This window comes from Alosa sapidissima, chromosome 16 (genome assembly GCF_018492685.1).
Source record: "Alosa sapidissima isolate fAloSap1 chromosome 16, fAloSap1.pri, whole genome shotgun sequence".
Lineage (NCBI taxonomy): Eukaryota > Metazoa > Chordata > Actinopteri > Clupeiformes > Clupeidae > Alosa > Alosa sapidissima.
Window position 1 is genome coordinate 11,660,755 of NC_055972.1, and position 21,064 is coordinate 11,681,818.

The 21,064-nt window shown below is 47.5% G+C and overlaps 1 protein-coding gene across 5 annotated transcripts in view; it reads right to left on the bottom strand.

The window, feature by feature from the left end:
• Positions 1-21,064, bottom strand: part of LOC121685167 (signal-induced proliferation-associated 1-like protein 2) — a 105,328-nt gene that overhangs the window by 47,406 nt on the left and 36,858 nt on the right. For all 5 annotated transcript variants that reach the window (XM_042065527.1, XM_042065525.1, XM_042065522.1 and 2 more), the window contains exons 2-8: positions 17,547-19,522; positions 13,567-13,700; positions 11,469-11,657; positions 6,089-6,263; positions 4,977-5,080; positions 2,728-2,885; positions 1,355-1,931 (exon numbers count right to left, since the gene is read on the bottom strand). In XM_042065527.1, the coding sequence (XP_041921461.1) occupies positions 1,355-1,931; positions 2,728-2,885; positions 4,977-5,080; positions 6,089-6,263; positions 11,469-11,657; positions 13,567-13,700; positions 17,547-19,140 (2,931 nt within the window). In that variant the 5' untranslated portion in view covers positions 19,141-19,522. The remainder of the gene's footprint in view (positions 1-1,354; positions 1,932-2,727; positions 2,886-4,976; positions 5,081-6,088; positions 6,264-11,468; positions 11,658-13,566; positions 13,701-17,546; positions 19,523-21,064) is intronic.

Genomic DNA, 21,064 nt, shown 5'->3' on the forward strand with positions numbered 1-21,064 from the left:
TTGAGAGTGACATACTGTACAGTATGGCTTTCCCAGGACACTGGCATTTGATCTGTTGTGCCAACTTGGCCTCTTTAACACCAAATGCGCAACAATAAAACGGTAACAGGATGAGGACCATGGTTCAGTTACGTACATAACAAGCTCTAGTGTCCATCACCAGAGGGATTGACCTACGTGGACAAAGGCATCTCTTTTAGAGGACATAATTCTATTTCTGTTGTCCATTTAGTGCTCACTCAGATGGGTCATAGACAGTATCACAGAGTGAGAGTGACCACAAATGCCCTTCTCCTTTGAACAATAGCCCGAACTAGACCAACAACAAAAACAGTTGTAAAGACAGCTTTGTTTGTCAGGTCACCTAATTTAATCTTTGGAGGGCATCAGATGAACTCTTAAAACATATTAGATAACACGAAGATAAAAAAAAAAATCTTGACACGAGGCTGTAATGCTTTAAACATCAAATGGGTCCCAGCAAGGAATAATGTTCAATCAGCTGAGGTCAAAACTGCTGAGATCTCATGCTATCTGATCTCGGGGAGGGTGGGGAGCTTGTAAGAAGCTTATGATGAGATATCCCAGAGCTTAGAAAAAGCCAATTATTAAGTTTGCCTCTCCAAACAAGCTGTTCACAGGTCAGCACGAAAGGAGAGTAATGCCAAGTCGGCAGGTAGTCTGCATATGTCTGTGGAGACGGCTTTTACACGACTCCAAAGTAGAGCAGCCTCGCTCAACATGGCTACCGCAAAAAAAAAAAAAAAAAGGCACAGCCCTTAATTATCACTCCCCGCTTACCCTCAGAGGCAAAACGTGTTTCTGAGGCTAAGTCAGAGAAATCCTTCAGATTTGCTTGAAGGAGAGAGCGCTGCGATACCTAGCCCAGATAAGCCACCGCAGACGGTGACTCTCTTCCTGGGTTTCACTGGGGAGGAGAGAGGAAACTGGTGTGTTTTTGTTGGGACGGATGGAAATGAGGCCCCTTTGAAATGAGAGAGAGGGGCTGCGTTTAATTACTCCAGGGTCGCACACTCCGGGTCACCTTAGCACAGCTGTTAAAGGGCCGTGAATTATGCATCCACTGGGGGTTCACCAGAGGGCTGTTCATCACTGCCGTGATTTTTTAATGCATTTCATCATAGACAAAAAAAATTATGTGCACTAGTGGGGAAAAAAAAAACTGCTCAAGGGCAAAGTAAAAGTGTAGCATGATAGAGATCACTGCACCTAATATTTCCATATTTATTGATGCTGTGGTGGGGATGGAAGAGCTATTGTTTTGGATAGAAAACCTAACTCCAGATATGACTGGGTCAAGACAAACTTAAAAAGCTCAGTGATGTGAACCTACCTCCAGTCGCTGGACAATCTCCTGGATGTCCTCCGCGCAGTGCTCGAGCGCCGAGAACATGACGCACTCGCCTCGCTCGTAGAACACCTTGACGGCGCCCACGCTGGACGTCCAGCCGATGACGTCGCGGCAGGAGCAGTTGAACACCACGTTCTTGGAGTCCTCCTCCACGAGCACGATGAACTCGTTGGAGACGCCCAGCAGGCAGCTCACGTCGGCCGAGTGGCCAAAGTCACGGGCCACCACGCTCCAGGTGATGGCTCCCACGCTGTGCAGGTGAGCGTCCTTGCGCGGCTTGCTGCGTTCCTTCTTCTTGGCGCCGAGGGTGATGAAGCTGAACTTGACGGCCGAGTCTACGGTGGCCGTGCTGACAAAGTTCTCCGCCAGGTCCTTCAGGTACTCCTGCCGTGTGCGCGTGGCCATGGCGCGGAACTTCTCCGACTTGTGCGCCGCGTTCTCGCCGTTGATCACCTTGGCGAGCAGGAAGTCCCTGAACACGGCGGACTTTGGGAAGGTTACGCCCTTGGGGATGGGAGGACCAAAGGGAGGCACATCTTTCGATCGAGACACAGCCACACTGGACAGAGAGATGATTTAGATTTAAAAATAGACACTTACAACCAATACAATAGTAACACCACTGCTGTTCAAATCCAACAGCACTGGAAATCAACATTTTCATGAATATCTTAAATGGTTGCAAACCAGCTATAGGAGGATAAAAAGAACAATATGCTGAAAGTAAGTAGCACATGTAAAAGAACAACCCGATGTAGTTGCATCACCTTGAAAAACCATAATTACACAAGCAATTTCAGATAATTTTGGATGCATCCACTGTGATACTGCGAAAAGAGCTGTCTAAAGATTCTGTACATAGTCTAGGCTCATTAAAACTTCAGAGTGTTTGTTGCTCAGGTTTCAAACCACATATTAAACGTGCACAATCTTGTCAAGATGCAAAACTCAAAAAAAGAGCCACTTGTGAGCCTTCAGAGATATGAACTGTAATTACAATCCTCTTTAAAAATAATTAGATCATTGAAACAATGGTTTAAATATCATCTTGAAGTGAAATTATAGGCATCTTTCAAGTGACAACATAATTCCCTCACTTTAAAGTCTCTCAGATATACTTTTATTTTCTGAAAGTGCTTACAGATCATCAAAGATGAATGCTCTCCTCTCAATCGTCTAAAGGTTGTGACTTCAGATCAGCATACTCTGCGTTCTGTACTAAAGTGCTTTGGTAATTGTTAGTTTGCATTCTGTCACTTCTCGACCCTCTTAACATATACTGACTCACTCTTGATCCCCCCCCCCCAACACACACACACACACACACACACATCAGTCTGAGGATGAAGGCATACCTGTAGCACACATTCTCTGTGCAGGGGTTGTGGACTTTGACGATGACAAACACATGCTGGAAGTGGGAGCGAATGTTTTTGGGAGTGAAAGGCAGGGAGCCAGGCTCTTGGAAAACAATAGTGACGATGTCGTTTCCTATGTGCCTCTTCCTCAACAGCTGGTGTGGAGAGATAGCGGAAGAATAGACAGAGGAGGAGGAGGAGAGGAAAAAGAAAAGAAGATTAGTGACAAAAGGAAGCAAATTAATCTAGCACTGAGAGATGATTCCCTGGGAGCATCAGCCACAGATCGGAGGTACACACTCAAATGACGACATTAAAACTGGACCACAATCCAGAGATGCTATGAGCTAAAGAGAAAGAAAAAAACAACTGGACCACATGCTTAGCATTCTGTGTTATTCCATGTGGTTCCACATTAATTGGGACTGCCTTTACAAACAGTATAGTATTTGGTCCCGATAGCCACCCTCTATTCCAAATCTATTTCAGTCAGGGAGGCTGTCATGAGAGATTTATTCAGAGAATTGCATCCAAATTTTGGATGAACACACACACACACACACACACACCACATAATTCCAGCTGTGCCGATAGAAACGTCAAGTTCCAGGAACTGACACTTAACCAAGCCGCTTTAAGACCATACAGATGTGGTGCATCACAGGCTGGTGGTGGGATTTTCTGTCTTTTTTCATGACTCCCCTAAAAACCAGACATCAGCGCCCAGATGTTCTGTGTGGTATACGGCAGCTTACTCTGGGAGGCAGGCAGGCAACCCAAACCATCATTAACCTCAACTGCCTGAACGCTTTGCCCTCCAGGAAGTAGAAGGGAGAAAGAGAGAGCTATGGAGAGCAGGAGAAAGAGAGAGAGAGAGGGAGAGAGGGAGACAGCCAGAGCGACAGAGAGAGAGAGAGAAATGGAAGGGGGGAGAGCTTTAACCTGTCTGTCCCGCTGCAGGGTTTGCAGACAAACAGGATTATGGGCGAAACGGGCTGGATGAAGAGATGAGAAGGTGATCTCTTCTTGGGCCTTTCTGGAGGCTTACCGCCCGGCAGAATTAAAACACTAATCCCACGCAATCGAATGGAGTTTCGAGGACAGGGAACAAAGGGGGAGCAAAATCCACTAATCCTGCCAATCAAGAGGGGACAGACGCGGCCTCCACATATCCACACAACTCTCCTCAAAAGACAAACTATGGTCACAAGTAGATGCTCCCCCCCAAAAAAAACCCCCCCACTTAATATCCCTTATCCAAATAGTCCCAAACGCTTCCTGAATAGAGGGGACAGAGGACATATGGATTTAATGATCTCTCTTTTTGGATGCGATTGTGATTGCAAAGTCAACACAGACACATAAGCACAAAATAAGCACATGACCCTTCATGAAATCTCACTAAAAGGTCACCAACCCTTTAATAAAACCAAAAATCCCAGCCTCCCAGTAATCCTCTGGTGTCTCCACTGACCAGAAGCACTGTGGGCTCAGAGAGGCAGATTTGGAGGCCTTGGCTGCCACTGGACTCGAGCTGTCATGATTAGCAGAGCTGGCTGGCCAAAGGATTCAGCAACCGTAATCACAGCAACATCGACCCACAAGCCACAAGCTTCCATGCCAGACAAGACACACACCCACAACCCCCCCCCCCCCTCCCCCTGCTGTGGCTAAAGAGCACAGACTGACCAAGTGATTGAGAGCATAGGTGAGAACATTAAATGTTACATTTTATCATCCACCAGAGGTTTCAAGCCAATAACGCATAAACAAACGCTTTGCTTTGTTTGTATTGTGGCAACAAGTGAACTAGCTTACGTAAGTGTGGATAGAGCCTAACACTAAGGACTGACTGGGAAATGAGTACCAGTTTGTGTCTCTGCTTCCTGTTTGAGGAGATATCATCTCTGTGGTCACCAATTACGTCATCTATATTCCCATTCTGGGGCCCAAACGATCACACACTCAACCCATCCACCACCAGTGAGCTAAGCTACTATTCCAAATTACGGAGTAACCGTGGGTAAGACCAAATGAATCATCCCAGCATGTTTTGAACACATTTCCAGTTAAAGGGTCTTGTTTCCTCGTTTTTCCCACACTCCCTCTCCAGAATAATAGCATGAGAGGCCACTTTTAATCCTAGACACGTATCAAGTCAAATAGGGTTGACGATAACCTCTGATCTTAGCCATCCGTAAAGTCCCCCACCCCCCCCAACTTGACACACACACACACACACTCACCTGCTGCTTGTTATTGGGGGTGTAGGGCAGAAGGGTGGAGACGTGGAACATCAGCTCGTAGTCTTTGTAGGTGGTGTAGAGGGAGTGTGTGCCCGTGGAGTCCGCTGTGAACAGACGGAAGAGGGGGAGAGATGGAGGACGTGGTCATTGCGCGGGCGATGTGGAGCCCCGCATGGCTACAGATATGCACACAATGAGACCCTCATCGGAGACGGATCCAAAGCAGCGCAAAACAAGGCAGGTGTCTGGCAGCTAATCAATTACGCCGAGGTGTGGGAACAAAGAGAACAGTAATGAGGCTAAGAGCAAACACACGCAGAGACACACACATGCTTATCACCTTACACACATACAACCACAACCACACACACACACACACACACACACATTATCTTACTCACTCACACACACACTCACACACATGTGTATATACATGCACAACATAAAGTGTACTGTCTCTGTCTCTGTCTCTCTCTCACACACACACACACACACACACACACACACACACACACAGATAGTGGGTAACCAAGCTGCGAATCCACATGATCCGGAGAGAACAGATGAGACAGCTGCTTTCCATACACCTCTCCTCCATGCCCCATCAACATCCATCTCGCAGTGATGGATCAAGGGAGCAGGGAGGCAGGCAGCATGCGTGTGTGTGGATGGACGGGTTTGATCAAGTGTGAACACGGAGAGGCACACTTTCAGAACTTACAGTAAAACAGAAACACCAAAGCAAAAACAGTACACAGGCATGTGATGAGCGTGTTCATATTTTCCTTGTCATATGAAGCATGACTTAACGCAAGAGTACTTGAGTGGTATGTAAGAGGGTAGGTATGCAGGTCGTATACAAGAATACATACTAGTGTGTGTGTGTGTGTGTGTGTATGTGTGTGTGTGTGTGTGCGCTGCCTCTGTGTGTGTGTGTGTGTGTGTGCGTGCATGTGAGTGTGTGTGCTGCTTCTGTCTGTGTGCATATGTGTGTGTGTGTGTGTGTGTGTGTGTTTGTATGTGTGTGTGTATGTGTGTGTGTGTATGTGTGTGTGTGTATGTGTGTGTGTGTGTGTGTGTGTGCTGATTTGTACACACGAGTCCTGTCTTACTCTTGTTGTCCAGCTGGGCTCTGTACTTGGTGAAACCCTTGAGGCGCACTCTGTGGCCCAGCAGGTCCAGGAACTCGTCCAGGGCCGGTCCGGCGCTCTCGTTGTTGTACATCTCCTCCTCTGTGCTCTGGCCAGCCTTGCAGTACAGGACACCCACCTTGTGCTGGAAACTCAGCTGCAAAACAAAACCCAATACATCCATCAGTACAAATGCAAGGAAGACCAGCAGAGATAGTGAAACAATCACAAAGGTGGATAGAGATGAACAGCTGGATACAGATGGACACTGAGGTCTATTGCAGTGATGCAGTATTAGTACATTACAGACAGTAATTGAGAGAGACATCATAGCATTCCAGTTTAAGCCTTAACTACGACGAGATTGAGTTGATTTGAGATTTATGAGTACCCAACTGCTCCATTTTTTTACTGTATCATTCATACATATAAGTCGAATACTGTAGCTTTGTAAGGTTTTATATTTCTAGAAAACCACCTGGTCATTTGAAAAACAAAGGAGTTAGCTTCTTTTCCTTCAAGTGCACTTGTCCTATCCATAGTTTTATGCCGCTGCATCTCTTTCTCACTCCTACTCAGCATTAACCTGCTGTCTGCAAGGCAGCCTGCAAAATGTCAAAGCCTTTTCACAGCACCTAACTCACACAGGGTTAATACCAAAGACTAAGAAAAGGCCAGTGCAGCAGACAGCCACACATTCCTTCCCTTGACTGGGATTATGGCTAACTCAACAGATGGCACATGTTCCACAGTTATGTCAACTGCGTAATAAATAAATACAGCGCCTACAGCATCGCGCTAAACATGAAACTCATATAATACTCCATATTAAACCACAATAGTTAATTTCATGAAGAAAGTATATAATGTCTTTCCTATAGTATTCTTACTCCTAGAAAAGATTGGATAAAAAGCAGTGTGTTATGCTTTTAGTATGGGTGAAAGAGCATCTTGAGAGCATCTTGATGGACCAACTCCAATTATGGCCACAATACTGGAACATAGCTGAAGATGGTAAGCTAAGAAATTACAATGCATGTCAATACAGACGGGTAAAAAAGCTTTAATCTGTTACCTCTTAACCACTAACCATCACTAACACCACTGTTCTTACTTAAAATGTAGCTCTGCCCATGGGCGCACACTTTGAGGTCCAGCTCCACTTCCTCATGATGAAGAACCAAGTATGCAAGGACGCAGTTTGCTTTTACGCAATTTACATACTAAATCTATTGACCCACTGTGGACAAGTAGGAGTAGGAGCGACTTAGAGAAAGGCCGTACCAATGATGGGAATGTGCAGCCGGCACACTGTCTAGTCTTATTCTTCATTATCATAATGTAGCACCTCTGGCTGGGAAAAGACCTCACAGATTGAGGTTAATGAGCTAGAGACTGGCTGCCTGGCGTAGGAAGCTTACAAAAGCCCTCTGACTGAGACGGACTTCTCTCTCTCTCTCTCTCCATTCTCTTCGACTTTTCTTCCTCTAACAACCTCTTTCTTTTCCTCCACTTCTTTTTCCCTCCCTTTCTGGTTCTCTCAGGTCAAGTGCTCCCAGCACGTCTCTCGGTCTGTTGTCATGGAGACGTCGTCGCACACTGGAACTCACTCCTGAGTCTGCCGAGCGATTGGATAGTGCGGTCTCCAGCGGCGTCCACTGAAGCACTGATAATGCAGTTCAGAGGAAGGCAGCCATGGCAGTGCCATGGTCAAAAAGCCATTCTTATTTTTTTTTTTTTTTTCACTGTTTAACCTCAGGCATGCCACAGATAAAGCCAATCTGTCCGCCCACACATGTGCATCTCATGGACTGGCTGACCACAGGAATTTACAAAAGGCTTATGAAGAGACGGTAAAATTCATAAACAAAATGGCTGCAATCCGAGAGCCTTCTGTGCACAGGGCGGTGAACCTTTATAGCTTAAACAGGCACCATAAGCCCACTATAGGTCCTTCTTCACATGGACTCCTAACTGGATGGACCTTTAGGGACTGACGGGGGGGGGGGGGGGGGGGGGGGGGGGGGGCGGGGCACAAGGCTTTCTAGGCACAAGGCTTTTAGGGACCACACAGCTAGATCTAAAAAGCCTAAAGGCCAAGCTAGCCTGGAAAACCTGTCAAAACGCTCTGCCACAACCAGTATAGTGCCAAGCCTGATAAGAAAACAGAATCTATTTCTCCATCACATGTTGTCCTCTCCTTTTCCCTCTGTCTCTCTCTCTCTCTCTCGCTCCCTCCTTCTCTCAGCTGCAACCTCCTGGTCCTAAATGACCTCAGCAGAGTGAAAGGACTGGCAGAGGAATGAGAAAATAAGGGCATCCAGAGAGAGAGAGAGAGAGAGAGAGAGAGAGAGAGAGAGAGAGAGAGGAGAGAGAGAGAGAGAGAGAGAGAGAGAGAGAGAGAGAGAGAGAGGGACAGACAGCAAGGGAGAGTGAGAAAATGAATCCTTTCCCCCTGGTCCTGGAACAAACTGTTAGGGGACACTGTGTCTTGTCTGACAGAGCGGAGAAAGAGAGAGAAAGAGAGAAAGAGAGATGCATGGTTTATGTAACTCTCTCTCTCATTCTCTCTCTTTCTCTCTTCCAGGCTTGCTCTGACTGTGACACTGCTGTGCTTTTCAGCTTCTATCAAGCCCTGGGGGTCAACAGAGACATCTGCCCATTGTATCTAACAATCTACCAATCAGGTCATTGAGTCCACATTCATCCAAGCCTTTATATAATATAGGTATGTGTGTGTGTGTGTGTGTGTGTGTGTGTGTGGGGGGGGGGGGGGGGGGGAGCTTTCTGCTGTTGCTAGTCAAACTGAGCAGGAAATGTTTGCGATGAATTAATGCAAGAATTAATAAGGAGAGATTAGTCAAGTTAGAGTCAAATTACGGTATGCACATCCATCATGTGGAAGGCCATGACCTCTGGCACTCTTATTTGCCTGTAATTATGCCATTTCCTTATTCATGAAAAATGCAACTATATTCTCAAACATGTCTGCAGAAATGTAAGGCGTTGCAAAGGTATCAAGGGCATTAAGACAGTATTGGCCAGCTCAGTCTGGAGAAGCAAAGTTCAGCAAATGCGGACAGCCCTGCTGTAGTCTGCCTGATTAGGCTTTCCCTCAGTCTGTCTGCCTCTCCCTCTCCATCTCCCTCCCCTCTCCCTCCCCTCTCCCTCCTCCTCCTCATGTCCCTTTCTCCCTCCCTCCATCTCCCTCTCTCTCTCCCTCTATCTCCCTCCCTCCATCTCCCTCCCTCCATCTCCCTCCCTCCATCTCCCTCTCTCTCTCCCTCCATCTCCCTCCATCTCTCTCCCTCCATCTCTCTCCCTCCATCTCTCTCCCTCCATCTCTCTCCCTCCATCTCTCTCCCTCCATCTCTCTCCCCCTGCTGTGGCTGGCAGCTACACTGATCCCCAGGATCATGATGTCTCCAGCCTCTCTCTCTCTCTCTCTCTCTCTCACACACCTTCCTTGCACCACTCCTCCACTCTCACATGGGCACCCCACAACACGTCTGCCACTCTCACGGACACACTCTCTTTGTATTAATGGCCTCGGCTTCACTTACACCACCATAAACAAAACAAAACTAAAACATATGCAAACATCTACAGCACTGACTACTGGCATGAAGTCACTATGAAGAATGTGGCAGAGAAGTTTACAGGAATGTAGCAGGCAGGTCAGTAGGGAGGGTTTATTTGCCTCGAGTTGAGCTATGTTTCCTCTTTGACCCCTGAGGTCTCGAGTATGAAATTCACCAGTCTGGCCAAGAAAGGAAAAAAAAAGCATGAAAAAATAATTAAATAAACAAATAAAAAAAGAGAAGTTGTCAGAAACCCTGCCAACGCCTAGACCCTTCTGTAATAATGATTAAAACAGACAAGCATAAAAGCATGTTGGGCTTTTTAAAAATAACACTCGCATTCTCATTGGCTTTTCGGTTTTGGGGGCCTGCGGTGGATCCTGCCAGTTGGTTGCAGTTCAAAATACACAGTAACTCGACTCGCAGAGACGATCAAAGAGGGGAGTCCCCTGTCTACGCCAGGCCGAGACCATGCGGCGAGAGAGAGAGAGAGAGAGAGAGAGAGAGAGAGAGCGTCTCTGCGCTAAGCTCCCCTCCTGCGTTCCAGGCGCGCGACTCTGCAGTTAAGGCCCGGGCTCGATCTGGCCCGTTGCTTTAAATGGGATATCCCTCGCTTAGTCGCCATCTGACGTGCACGCTAGGATGTAAATTAGTTTGTTTTGTGACCTCCTCGCTTTCAAAGGCCCACTAAACCCACTCCAGGCATGGCGTATTTTGTTTGGGGTTAGATCCGAATCCGAACGGGAAAAATGTAGAGAAACACATTGACGTTTTGTTACATAGGAATGCAGTCCAACAGTGTGTGTGTGTGTGTGTGTGTGTGTGTGTGTGTGTGTGTGTAGGCCCACTGCCACCCAGATGCACAAGTGTGTCTGTTATTCCTCAGATCTGTGGGGATAAAAGGGAAGCTCTACTACTTGCACTGACATAATGAGAAACTTTCCCTTGTCATTGTTTCTGCCAAATGCAATTACACCACGTTAACAGTCCCTTTGACAGATGGGGCAGACTGCACCTCTAGTGTCTGCCTCGCCCCCCATAAAAAAACCTCTCTTATTGCGGCCTCATCAAAGAGGCCGAGAAATTAAAGGGCGTCAGATCGCATGAGCGAGAGGGCTTTTCTCCTCCAGCGCCGAGATCACAGCAGCCCATATTTCTCATAAACTTTTCACCCGCAAGGGGCCAAAGATAAAACTACCAATCAAAAGCACTAACAGGGGATGTGTGGCTTGCATCTACGCACGGCGCTCCGAGACAGGCGATTTATTGCCTCCCTCTCATTGAGATATTCTCTCTGTGCGCTGGGGGAGGCTGGGAGACAACAACAGGCTGAGTCAGCCTCCAATTGATTCATCTGTGGTGTTGCACGCTCTGCCTGTCTACTGCACTGGAAACCTAGAGACACATCTTGGACAGCAGAGATGTGCTGAGGGGAATGAGAGTGGAATAAGAAAAAAAATAAAATAAAGAGTCCTGTCTGGGAGGTCATTCCCAGTCGGTCAGTGTGCGAGTGGGGCAGTGAACTTATGAGATGGGAGCTCAGTCACACTTTATTAGAATGGTCAACTACAGACTATCTACAAATTATAAACAAACTGTCTGACACTCTGTCAAGAACAATCTATTGTTATGGTTAGGGAATGGTTGGATTTGGTACAAGCAGCTGTTGTTCAGTATTTATTCAACAGCAAGTTGTAAAGAATTTGAAAACATCTGTGAAGTCTCTGTAGACGAACTATCTAAGTAAGGTGTCCACCTGTGTCTTTGACGCTGGCACTTACCCCCTGTTCGTCCAATTTGAGGAGCTGCTCAGGGACCTTGGGGGAGTTGAGGGCCAGCCTCAGGCACTGGATGTTCAGCTCAGGGACTACATACTCCAGAACCTCCTTTATTGGCAGGCCGCGGGCAGTGCCGTGCCGGGCGGTGGAGGGCACCGCGTCTTCCAGGATGGCTCCCCGAAGAGTGGTCAGCTGAGAGAGAGAGAGAGAGAGAGAGAGAGAGAGAGAGAGAGAGAGAGAGAAACAAAGAGAGAGAGAGACAAAGAGAGAGAGACAAAGAGAGAGAGAGAAGAGAGAGAGAGAAAGACAAAGAGAGAGAGAGAGAGAGAGAGAGAGAGAGAGAGAGAGAGAGAGAGAGATAAAAACAAGACTAGAGTGAGCTGGTGTGTCATTGGTTTGGTTTCCCTCCCATCCTGCTGTGTTTAAAGCAGTCACATTAGTGAAATTAATAGAGGGAGTGGCTCTTTACAGGGTCAGGGTGGGAGGGGATATGGGTGTGGAGAGGCGGCTTTGCTATCGACGGGCACACAGAGAGAAAGAAATAATGCATTGAAGTATTCATTAGATGGACGTTTAGCAAAACACTACGGAAAACTTTTCGCTCAACTGATAAAAGAAAGGCTTAACAGGAAGAGGAAGAGGAAGCTTTTTGTTTCTACAGACATTAATAAGTATCCATCTGTACAATCTATACAGTATCCACTGTGTTCACATTCAGTATGCCCTGCAGATATGTCAGCATTATGGCAGAAAGACATAGATCTTTCTTTGTAAGACATAAACACACACAGTGTGTGGTGAATCTATTATGTATAAATTCAATTATGTATATCTTATGCACCTTGAAATTCAGAAATCTAATCTCCTGTCAGTGCATGGATGGAGCACCAGTACCATGATAAAGCACCAGGAAATGGGGTTATTAACACATGGGTCAGCTGGAGGTTAACCTCTGGTCACACAAACCGGCCTTAGTCGCTATGTCCTTGCTGCATTTTGGATTACATTTTCCATTTTCGCCCCCATCTCCTACGGCAGCTCGGCCTTAGATGAATCCCGTCACAGATTTTCCAAAACTCTATCTGGAGTCCTTCCAAAGTTATTTTAATTGACGTTTTTCGCTATTGACTCTGGCACTGATTCCAGTCAAATAGAAGAGCTGTTATTTCTGATGGTTCGAGGGAACGTGCCTGGCAAGAGCATGCAGCAAATGCATGAATAGAATTCAGAGTAACGGGATTGGAGTGGGGAGGTGGTGATGGTGGTGGATGGGGTTGTTGGCTGCTTTAACCTTGTCTATGTGACCCTCGGTGATTGCGTGACCCAGATTTATTGTGGTGTGGGAGCGGGAGTGAAATATTGAAATCGTGGCTCCGGTCCAAAACTGGCATTTAATATCAGTGACATTTCTCAGCCACATGCAGCTGTCTTACCTGAATTATTCAACAGGATGATACCCCCCCGAGGGGTCAAATATAGAGAGCTCTGTGTCTGTGTCGCTGTGTGTGAGTGGCTCTGTTTATGTGTGTGTGTGTGTGTGTGTGTGTGTGTGTGTGTGTGTGAGAAAGAAATAGAGAGAGAAATAAAGACAAAAAGGAAAAAAGGGCGAGAAGACTGACATTTTCTATCTAGGTGTGTGTGTGTGTGTGTGTGTGTGTGTGTGTGCGCATGCATACGTGGACACACACATTTGTGTGACTTCTTGTCACTTCCTGTCTGTCCAAATGCCTTGTTTTGCATTCAGCATCTGAGTCATTCTCTGTGCCCTTCCTAACCCTTAGTTCTCATAACTGCCTCTGAGTTCTGTGGGTTGAACGGAATTGAATCAGTCACTCTTGCTTACATTGCCCTCAAAGCCCTCCACATCTTCATGCTCTCGCAATATTAATCACTCCTGACTGGCAGGAACTCAAACATTTTAGGGCGGAAAAAAACTCACTATGGTAAAGCATCAACATCCCTAAACAGGCTTTCACCATAACCATATGTCCCACAATACAACAGTCATTATATACACAATAACTTTTGCGGACATTCATCGCTTGGTCATGCTGAGCACAGAAGAGAGGGGTGGAGGGATTTGTTGTGTGTGTTTGTTTACCTGGCTGGTCCGGAAGGTGATGCGATAGTTGTACTGACTCGCCTCCCTCTCCTTGTTATCTTCCAGCTTTTCTCTGCGGACGCTTACAGCCACAGGCCCAAGATTCTCATCTACCCCAAAGTAGTTCTGGTGCTCTGAAAGCAAGTAGAGAGGTAGAGAAAAGTGAATGTGATATATTAGCATACTAACTTAACCACATATTTATGCATTTGTTTGTTTGCTGTTTGATAAAATCAAACAAACAGATTGTATGACAGCAATTCAGATTTCATAAACAATATCTCAAGCCAAAGACCCTGACTCTGGCCACCCAGTTCGCTTCCAAATCCGTTTCTCTCTGACAATGGCAGCAAATGAATGCCTGGATGTGGACCTGGGAAGACAGGACACTGAGAGCAGCTCCTGCTGAGACATGACTGCGGGCTGACCGCACACCGGAAGACGGCATAAATTCGCACGGGCTGACAGGAAGAGGGTTATCTAATGGCCTCTTGGCTGGGACCCGGCACAGGCGGTGCAGAAAGATCCGGCCCGTCCAAAATGTCGCTTAGGATGCAAATGAATAAAGGATAGTCTGGAAGGGAAAAATGTCTAATATATGAGAGAAGGGACTAAGGGGTTGTGTGGAGGAAGTGTGCACCTTTCATAACTAATAACCCTATATGTCTTAGTACAAGACCAGAGGCATAATGACAGAATTATTCATGAGGAGGGAATGAACTTTAGAGTCATCGAAAGCCTACAGCACTTCAGAAATGTATATAGTACGATCATTCATTTCAACTGCTTGCTTAAAAATAGCTTTTGTAATATCGTTCATAAATTGTGCCTATAGTCTACTTGCACAGATAGTCAAATAACTAAACTGTCTGAAATTAATAAACAGTGATCTAAAAAAAACTTAAAATGCAACATGTTCAATAGCTGGGACAAAATCATAGTTCCGTGTGCGACACATATTAGTCTGTGGTGCCTTATGGTAATGCTCAAATTCACTCAGGGCATGTAATTAAGATGGCATCTCCATGGTTACCGGGAGTAGACCCAGATCTTTATGTCAGTCATGGTCTCATTACTACGCCCACCCAACATCCATTGGGCATAATCTCTGATTACAATTCGCTATGGGGGTCCCGCCGAGATTAAAAAAAAAAAAAACTCATTTAGAGTTCTGCTCTATCTTCAGAATCCGATGCTGCTCAGCTATTACAATTTAAGACCAGCAATTTCTTTTTTTAAACACACATGCACAATGAGAATCATTGTGAGAAATCCCTTTTCTCTTATTCCTTACAGATAGAGATCGAGGGTTCTTAGAGTCAGAGAAAAGCCTATTGACAATTACACAGACAAACAAAAAGTGAAAGCCTAAAGCACTCTCAATGATGTGTAAAAGATCCAAAGTGAAACAGAGCATTAAACAAAAGCTTGTGTACTGACTGAACCGTGGGCATGAAGCAAAGGTGATAACTACACCTGCACTTTTCCCCTTGACCTTCCGAGGCCGGGGGGGAAGAAGACAGTACGCAACGTAACATTACTCACTCCAAAGAGAAAACGAACGCAAATGATAAACAAGAACAAGCCCACCGCCTGGGCTAAACGGGCTAAACGAGGGCCTTAATCCCCGTCAGGGCTGAGAAGAAAGACGGGGATTGAGGAGACAACAACGGATCAGCGCAACGTGAATCCACTTAATCCTCGCCGCTCTGATGCTCCTGGGTTTGAAGACAACACGACATGCCAGTATGGCACCCAGAAACACGTCACTAAACCAGACGAGGGAGTGTAGACAGCAGTTGAGGCATTATGAGATGGCTGGTTATCGTGGCCTTATGACACAGTGGGGATGTCAGTGTGACAAGCCTTTTGACACACTCATTGCAATGTGACAATCTGAGGTCACCTTACATTATGGTCATGTTACATTATCGCCATGATAACAGGGGCTGTTGAGGTGGCACTGTTGCCAGAGGGATCAAATTGCAGGGCTGGTATGGTTATCATGGTGGCACTCATTCTGTCACCTGTAATGCATGCCTGGATGTGTGAATGTATGTGCATAATGCATGCATGTGTACAAGCCTGGGCTGGCTGAGTCTGACTTGCATACCTGTGTCTGTGTGTGTGAGTGTGTGAGTGTGAGTGTGTGTGTGTGTGCGCATGACAGAGCAAATGGCCCTCGTGTGTGAGTTTGTGCGTGTATGTGTGAGCGCATCCTTTGCCTGTGTGTCTAACCCCACGTGCACTTCTGGTCTTCCTTGAGAGCTCCTGTGAACTAAGGTATGCATGCCAGCAGAGGAAACACACAACAGAGCAGGTGTGTGTGTGTGTGTGTGTGTGTGTGTGTGTGTGTGTGTGTGTGTGTGTGTGTGTGTGTGTAGCGGTCGATGGGATCAATTCTAGTCCCTGGGCGATAAAAGCCCCCCTCTGCTCCTAGGCTGGGGCGAAGAGCATCAGAGCCCATAGAGAAAGAAAGTGGAGGAGACATTAGCGGCCGACGTGATGACAGCTCTGTCCTTTCAGAATGTCCATTTGGCTAAAAGGTCGCAACATCCACCAGGCTAATAGCTTAGCAGGGCGCTTCCCCAATGATGGACTGAAGGGATCAAGTTCTGTCAAGTGGAGCACACTTTTCCCCTTGAGCACACTGAGAACTCTATCCATCCGGCTAGAAGGCGAGCATTAGCTTCTTCAGAATAAAAAATAAATATATCGAAAAAATATACATATACATGTCTGGAATTAATGGAATGTAAGATAAATGTATGGCATGGTAATAGTCTATTGTAATTATTCTCTGCGCCTGGAAGCATGTGTCAATGATGTTCTTAGGAATGCTGCGGGAGACCCACATTTCACAGTATATGATAATCCACTTCTCAATAGAATAAGCTCACTAACATGTTTTAATGCTATTTGAACTGGGGCTGTAATTGGCTCATTCTCCACGGCTGGAGCCGTTTCAAGATGGTGGGTGTGGAGGAGAGGGAGGCGCGGCTCTCGCCCAGAGCCCAGAGCGATGGGCCCCATGTCTGGCCTGCGCTTGGCTTGGGAAGGACGGACGCCGTAGATGCTTGGCTGTGAGTCGGAGCAGCAGCTGTTTTTTCGGGCTTAAGAATGGGTAACACAATATGCTGAGAGAATGTGCTCACACACTTACAGACACACATGTACAGACAGAGGCTCATATGGGATGCACAAACCACACATGTGTACAAGCGTGCGCACACGCGCACACACACACACACACACACACACACACACACACACACACACACACACACACACACACACACACACACACACACACACACACAGACACTCCAAATCCAAATACTGACGCTGCGTACACAGTTACATTCACATTCACGCTTACATGGATGGAGAACCTCGTTGACAGCCAAGTCTACGTTTTATTTTTTTATGCCCTGGGGGTTCAGAAGGAAAGAACATTATGATGCCTCTGCAGACGGACTGACCTACCCAGTAGGTCCGTGCAAAGGAGAACTCTGAACTCCACCCACCACCACCACCACCACCCCTCCATGCCCCATCCGTGCCTCTAAGAGCAACAGCTGCACCGAACTTCTCGGCTCGCCTCACTTCCCTCTTCTCACATGACAAATCACAGCACTCAGGTCAGGAGGGAAATATCACACGTCGTCCCTTTTCACACAGAACGCCCAGTGCCAGTGCTCTCCTCCTCAGGAAGTGAAGCGAAACCCACACACCGGGAACAATCCCTCCATTGTTTCCGAGCCTCATATCCACTAACACTCCCTAATGCAAAGAATCAGGTTCGCAAATGTGTCTTGACTCGTGCAATTTGGGTAGCGAGACAGCGTGACCTTTGCCTCACCTGGAGTTGTTTATAATGCATGACGCTGATGGATTCTATATAACAAAAAAATACAGAAAAGCCTGAGGGTTTGCGGTTGAGTCGTCTGTCATGCAACACTACATTAGCCAAGTCTTACCTCTCCCATAAAAGTACTTATGGTAGTAGTATGCTCCCAGGTCGATGTGCTCGATGATGTAGCGTTTGACTTTCTCCCGGTGGATGGGCTGGTTCTCTCGGGGCACCTCCAAGACCGAGACGCCAGCGTTGGTGCAGTGTGAGCTCAGGGACGACTCGAACGAGCAGCTCTCGCCACCGATGTTGTAGGTCGTGCTGTTGGCTCTAGAGAGGGAGATCCGTCTCTCCCCTTCACCGCCGACCTCGTTGCGAAAGTGAGGGCAGGTGAGCACTAGTCCGTTGCTTTTGCCGTCGCCCTCGTCCGCGTCCAAGTTCTCTTTGGGGTTCAAGTCCTCGCGACTACCCAGGGGGGACTCGAAGGACGCAGGTGTGTTCATGCTACTGCAGGCAACTGCTCCTAATCCTCCACCACCGCCTCCACCTCCTCCTCCAACCAACCCGCCTCCACCTCCACCTCCTCCTCCACCTCCTGCCCCAGGCATTCCTCCGGAGACCTGGTACTGTGAGGCGGCCGAGGCTCCGGTCGTCATGTTCTTCCTCTGGGCAAGGGTGACTCTGCTGGCCAATGCCTCGCTGACGTTGAACAGCACACTCTGGACATCGTAGTGGGCAAAGCACTTTTGGAAGCTGAATGGCCGCCGGTCGTCCTCCATGAAGAGTCGGAGGCCGTCGTGCTCGCTCTTAATCGTCCGCAGCTTACGGAACAGCGATGTCGTCTCGGACGAGTCGGACTTGAGGCGCCGCATGAAGGACTTCTCCCGCTCGCGACTGTAGAGCAAGGAGCTGTCCACGTAGTCGTAGTTGGAGATGCGCACAATCTCCCCACGGGCGATCTGCGCCGCCGTCTGCAGGCTGGGCGAAAGGGCCGTCTCACAGCGCAGGAGCTCTGGGAAACCCAGGGGCGGCATGCCGCGGTGGTCCAAGGTGTCCACCCGGTAGCCCCTCAGCAGGGTGAAGAAGCCTTCACCAGTGAGTCCAGAGAGTCCAGACAGTCCTTGCCGGTCGATGGAGGACGTACTGCCGTATTCTCGGTGCAACGAGGCGCCAGTGTTTGGATTGACGGCCTTCTGGTCCATCAGGTCCTCCGAGTCGATGTCGCTGATAGTCACGTCGCTGTTGCTCCTCTGGCGGATGGGGTGGAGGCCCTTCAAAGGCGAGCGGCTCAGGAGGTCACTCAGCGTGTACTTAGCCTCGGGGTAATCAGAGTCCAGAGTTGGTTCCTCCATCTCGCTCATCTCCATGCGTTGGTCTGGCTGCCCGTTCTGAAATGCCATTATGACACTTTCATAATTGGGACCAGACCGGCCATCCCATCCATCCTTCCTCGGGGGCCAGTCGGTCACCCTCGCTCGGACCCCCATCTTGGGCATGGCGGGGGTGGTCCCGTTGGCTTTGCCTCCCCCCTCGGACTTGCTTTGCGTGGTGTTGGCCGGAGGCCCCATGCTGCCGTTCAAGGATTTCAGCTTCCTGTTGAAGAGCTCCTCTGACTGCATGGCTTCACGGGAGTCTAGAGTTCCTCCAGCTGCTGCCGCTGCTGCTGCTACTGCAGGTGGATGATTCAACACGTCGTCTTTCCTCGCGCCCAGAACGCTCATATCCCGCTGGCAAACGCCGGGAACACAAGCGCATGAAGACGCTCAAAAAACACCCACTCCTCCTCTCTCATTTATACTGTCTGCAGTTGATCATTTGGGTCCTAAGGAGAGAGAGAGAGAGAAAGAGACAGAGAGAGAGAGAGAGAGAGAGAGAGAGCAAGAAGGGATGCCTCTTTGTTGGGGCCGCAGGAGAAGTGTTGCACCAGGAGAGGCCCCTGAATGCAGGCCCGACCTTCAACACAAGGCCATAGCTCACAAGACAAGGCCGGCTCGACGACAGGCACACAGCATTTGGGTGTGAAGGACAGAGGTTGGCAGTTGAGCAGAGGCTGGTCCCCTTTCACGGCACACAGCTAATTCCGGGCGACAGCTGGAGATGGATCTGCAGCAGAGAGAGAGAGAGAGAGAGAAAGGGAGGGAGAGAGAGAGAGACAAAAACATTGAGATATCACGCTGAGAGAAGTAGAGAAAATTAATACCAATTCTTCATTGAGACCTTGGGAGAACAGCAGGGTACATTTCCCAAAATACTCAAATTACCCATGAACGCCGTGAGACTGTGAAATTAGCAGAACTGTTTTGCAGAGGCAACTGGCAAAAAAAATCCAATTTCCTCTCGGAGAAAAAAGGAGCTGTGTTAAGTGATCTAAATAACTACCTCTAAATGGTCCCATTGTCATTCTGATCACTGACAGGCCTTGTTTAAACCATACAAAGAGACGAGTTAGGGGAACAGTCCTGTGACTGAAGAATGGGCTTTTATCCACAAACTTAACGATGTACCAACCTGAGACCATTCAGCAAGTCAAAGTTAAGAGGCCGTTTACACGACACTGCCGGGTGGATTTTCTCTTACCGCTTTCACACCTTTAACGACTCCGGCAAGAAAAAACCTCGCGTGTACACACAGAGGTGTAACCGGCTAAATGTGCTGTAGTGCATATGCCAGACCAGTCGATGGCGCCGCTGTGCAGAAGCTTCACGACAATTTCGCGTGAATCGCGTAGAAGAAAACATTGTTGAAACAGTTTGTTAAGCCAGAGAATGTCTAATAAGTGCTCTGGTTAAAGGTGCCATGTGTAATGTCCGCCAAAAAATCAATTCATACTCCACCTTCCATAAAAGATGGGGGCAGTATACCTCCAAAAAGTGAGATGGTCTACCCTAGAGTAACAACCGGGAAACATGTCTTGCAGTTTGGCTAGCGGTTATGTTGCCAGCATACCGCCTCCCATGGCCGAAACTGGTATTAGGACACCTGCCGGGCTGTGGCTAGTAATTTAGCATGCTAATTCAGGTTGATATCTCTGCAGCACTATACCTTGTCGTGTTTTTAATGACATCAACACCCTTATTTCTTCTCATTCTTTTGATGTGTGTAGCTCATTTTTTGGATATTTTTACCTCAATTCTTACACATTACACATGCCATACCTTTAAGCCGTCGCATGAAATAAGGAGACTACAGACAATTCGGTTTTAAATTCAACTGTTAAACTAATAAAGTTCATTTTCAAGGTATGTGACTGCTATGTGAAATTTCAAATACTTAGCCTACGCATTGCATTAGGTCTGAGCACCACTGGAGAAAACACTAACATGCAGTAAGCTAATGTTTAACTAAGTTAAGCTAACGTGTGCTTCTAACTTAGCCACTAAAGGTTGATAGGCTACATTGTGCACATAAATCATGACGGGGGAAAGAAAAACATTTTAATATGATAAATAAATGGTTTGGTTTGTTTTGACCAGCAACATGTCAGGTCGAGTGCCGTGGCTATGTCGTCATAAAGTTGCCGGCTTCGCACCTACAGGCGTCTACACGGCGAAAGTTAGCCGGCGGTTTCAAAAGTTCCCACTTCGGAAGCCGGTTTCAAAAGCTATCGGTTTCAGTCTCCTAAACTGCCGGCGTCGTGTACATGCA